Below are 4,038 nucleotides of genomic sequence, written 5' to 3'. Positions count from 1 at the left end.
AAAATCTTAGAAAATGCTATGATTCAACTCTTTTCTAATTAAATGTAACTTTGCATCTCCACTGTGTTTTTTAAGTCCTTCCTCAGAAATACCCGTTTATATACAAGTAATAATACTACCTTTTGCATTTTAAAAAAGTCTGCTCTGTAATATTTGCAGAATAAATGTCCACTATTCCTTTCTTAATCTCAAAATATTCCTCCTCCTGGGTGCTAATACAGAAACACCATGTCGGGACAAGATCGGGACAAGAAGCAATTTTGCCTTGCATTCCTCACTTTCCTTGTTCTGTAGCAGAATAGATTTGAATACTAGACGCAAAGAAAATGCCATAACATCCACTCTTGAACAACCTGAGGGTAAGAACTTTGCCTATAAATCAGGCGCCCTCTAGTTACCTCCCTCCAAAAGGAAGGATGGGGGAGGCCATTCAGCAAAGTCCTAAAATACAATGCATATTGTCGAAAGAACTTTAATTTGAAAAGTCAATTCTACCTTGTCAAGTTTTCAGCACTGCCTCCTTCCCTCCTACCATTGGGGTAGAGGGTTTTGAAACGACATCAAAACTAATTCCTATCGAAACCAAAACGCAGAAACTCCTTTCTGTGTTCCAACCTGCCCAGACGACCTGGAGAGCCCGAAAGTGGATCAGGGCTCCCTGCTCCTCTCTGCGCCACAGAAACGCGTACTCCCCCCACTCCCGCCCCCCACCACCCCTTTAAGCCACAAGCCCCGCACGCAGGAGATGCTCAGAGAAAAGCGGGGTCGCTCACCGGTGAGGAGCCAGCAGCAGGCGACAGCGACCCCTGGGTTGGCAGGGCACGGAGGGGCCATGGCCGGAGCGGCCGCAGAGCCCAGGGACGTGCTGGATCGGAGGTCAGGACCCGTCTGGACCGAGAGCAGGAGCCGAGCGCTCGGCCACTCTGCCCACCGTCGCTGTTCTCAGTGGCTGGTCTGGGCGCCCAGGAGCCGCAGAGTGATTTCCTGTGTTTTCGACAAATGCTTCTAAGTCCGCTCCACGCTTTTCATATCCTAGACGGATTGCCACATCGCCCGCCCCTTCGCGCTCTTGGTCTCTGAAATCCCTGGCAGCCTCCCAGGCTCTGTCCGAGACATGGACAAATAAAGCCAGCTTCGCGAGTCCGTGTTTAGGCTAAAGTCCACGAGCTGCAAGGCAAACCTTAAAGGGACATCTGCCTTTCATTGAGAGGGTGATCCCACTCTCCGTGCCAAGTCCCTAAGGTGGTAGGAAGATGAGCGAGGGCTGGACCTTAGGGAGGGTTTCACCGGCCCTGGGGCTCCGCCTTCACACCCTCACTTCTTCCCGGGTCCGGGCAGGGAGGACTCTTTGAAAATGCCGGGACTTCTGGGCCCTTCAGGAGAGGCTGCTTTCCTGAGGTCCGATTGCGCAGAACGCATCAGACTGTCTGCAGAAGTGAGCAGGTCTGGGGTCTCTCTTCCCTCTCCTGCGCCCACTTGAACTTCTCTGTGCAGTCTTCTCGCACTAAGAGAGGCGGACCCGGCGCTGGAGGGGTATCCACTCCGACACGCCCCACTGAGGGCTTTGCTTTCACTTATGGAAGGTTTGCTTCATTTCTGGTGATTCGTGGTTAAAGGGTATTTGCAGCTAGGCTTTTCTTTGAGATTATGATAAGCAGTAGATTGGGAGGAAAAAAAAGTGGGGAGAAAGAGGTAAGTGCAAGAAGGAAGCGGGAGGGAAGAAAGCGGGGGAGGAAAATAGTCTTCGTAGAAATGGAATGTTGTGTGGGCTATTTGTTTAAGCTGAATTAGAATGTTTGTACACTGGAAATTGAATCTAATAAAGAACTCAGGGTGCTGTGTTTTGTTTTGTTTTTTTTTCTTCTTGCTACAGACTTTGTAAGACTGCATTAAGTTTTGTTCATGTTACTCCCTCTTTCCCCATTCCCACTACTCTAAGAGACTGAGAATAGGGAAATTGACCAGGCAAAAATGCCCCTCCCTGGGAGACCTGGGCTGAAAGAAGCCCTAGGAGTTTACAATGCTTCCTCTGCCTGCTGAGTTGTACAACCTCTCTAAGTCAGACGCCACAACCACATATAAGCTTCACCTAATACTTGCTATTTTTAAAGCCACAGTGTCTTAGGAACTTTGAGAATTTCAAAGAAAGGTAAAATGTGGGTGAATGGATTCGTGTTTACATGTGGTAGAGGATTTGTATTCAGCTCCATTGATTGGATTCAATTCAATTCAATTCAATTCAATTCAATCCAATCCAATCCAATCCAATCCAATCCAATCCAATCCAATCCAATCCAATCCAACAACTAATTGAGTCTTTCTATCTAGCAAGTCTGGGGCTAGGCAGGACAAGAGTGCCACCCAAAGGAGGACTCATTGCCTAGAACACAATACAGATGACACAGTACAGGTAACACAAGGAAAGGGAAAGGAGATGGCTTCAAGAATGATTAAATAAATCGCCAAATAGACAATTGCAGGGATTAAAATTTTAAAAAGATGAAAGTTAAAGAAATTTAATGAAGATGAAAAATGGGGTGGGCTGAGCTGGAAGGTCGAAAGCCATCAAATCTCACCTCTAATTTACGTATTTGAAGTGTTCCACTAGTTAGTAAATATATGGAAAATCCTGTTTTCCTTGTTTCCAGCTTTAATTTTTCTCATTTCTCAGTGCTATCTTCAAAATTGTGCAAGTAGATCTCTAGAAAAATTGCATTATGTTGACTCATAGTTCAATCTCATCAGATTTTCATAATTCAGTCTCATTACTTAGGCTTCTTTGCCTGCATTCAATGGTCTCATATCTCAGTCTGGCTTTCCAATCTCTCTCTTATCTTCATTAACCTGATATCATCAACCTGCTTCCTGCTGTTCCTGGGAAAACTTTGCCATGGAATACCTTCCCTGGGTACATTTCATCTTCCTGTCTATAATCTCATTTATGTCTCATGCCTTTCAGTATAACTCACTGGGCTTTGCACAATAATTAATAAATACTGATTAATTGACTAATGCTATATTTTTATAATTGCAACAAATATTTGATTCAAAAATATTGTGGTTTTATTGTAAAAAAGATTTTCTCCAAATTGCTCAATTTTTAAAAATAGATAATGGTGTGTTTATATATGAATGCGTGTATAAGTATATTTATACATATATACACATATGGACTTCTAGAAAATTGCAATATATTAAATTAGAAAAAAGAGAAATTTTTAAATTTATATCTTATTGAAATAAAGTAGGATTAAAACATACTTATAATATGGTCAAGGCTATAATTACTGGGAACTTTTTTTTTTTAGGTTAATAAATACTTTGATTTTAAATATTTTTTAATCTTCTCTAGGACTGATAAACTTATAGTGATAACCACCACTACTACTGCTGAGCTTAAAGTTAATTTTCATATGTGTTGTGAATCTTATGGCAATATCGACTGATCTTTATGTCAAATCAAGACAAATATAGAGACTGAGAAAATAGCTATTGCTGGAGAATTACATTTAGAATCAGTGCTCATTTCCTGAACTTCAATAAATCTAAACATAAATCAATGTCAGGCAAGCTGTTTTCTTAACCAATTTTATCCCTACTGATAGGAAGACATGCCATTGAATAAACTGAAGCTTCGAGAAGACAAAAACCAGGGTCACAAACTAGTGATTATATGTAGTCACTTGATGGCAGTTGTGAAGCTCTAGACTTTATAGTATATACTCTTCTATTTTAAAAGATGCCTAATCTGATCAGATCATTTTTAGGGTTTGGAAATATGGGTGAAAATTAAAAGTATACAAAAGGGGTTAGAGATTGAACAGGTTAAGAATTTTGAAAGCAGGGTTTATAAAATGAGGGAATAGTAATTGAGTTTACTGAACAATAATCTCAAAAAGAAAAACATTTATTTTCTATCAAAATAGTCTCCTTAGTGGTTATCTATATAATGCATAAAATTACTGAATTAAGTAAGATTCTAGAGCTGGACTGCTTAGATTCAAACCCTGGAACCACCATATGGTAACTGTGTGATTC

The 4,038-nt window shown here is 41.3% G+C and overlaps 1 protein-coding gene across 1 annotated transcript in view; it reads right to left on the bottom strand.

Annotated features, from left to right (window-relative positions):
- The window catches only part of ITGA1 (integrin subunit alpha 1), a 153,926-nt gene extending 152,399 nt beyond the window's left edge, over positions 1–1,527 (bottom strand). The window contains exon 1 of the mRNA XM_023525132.1: positions 774–1,527. Within this exon, the coding sequence (XP_023380900.1) occupies positions 774–834 (61 nt within the window). The 5' untranslated portion in view covers positions 835–1,527. The remainder of the gene's footprint in view (positions 1–773) is intronic.
- Between the last annotated feature and the right edge of the window lie 2,511 nt (positions 1,528–4,038).

Source organism: Pteropus vampyrus, unplaced genomic scaffold (genome assembly GCF_000151845.1).
Source record: "Pteropus vampyrus isolate Shadow unplaced genomic scaffold, Pvam_2.0 Scaffold531, whole genome shotgun sequence".
Taxonomy (NCBI): domain Eukaryota; kingdom Metazoa; phylum Chordata; class Mammalia; order Chiroptera; family Pteropodidae; genus Pteropus; species Pteropus vampyrus.
The sequence above is the reverse complement of the archived record's forward strand: the minus strand, read 5'-3'. Positions and strand labels throughout refer to the sequence as shown.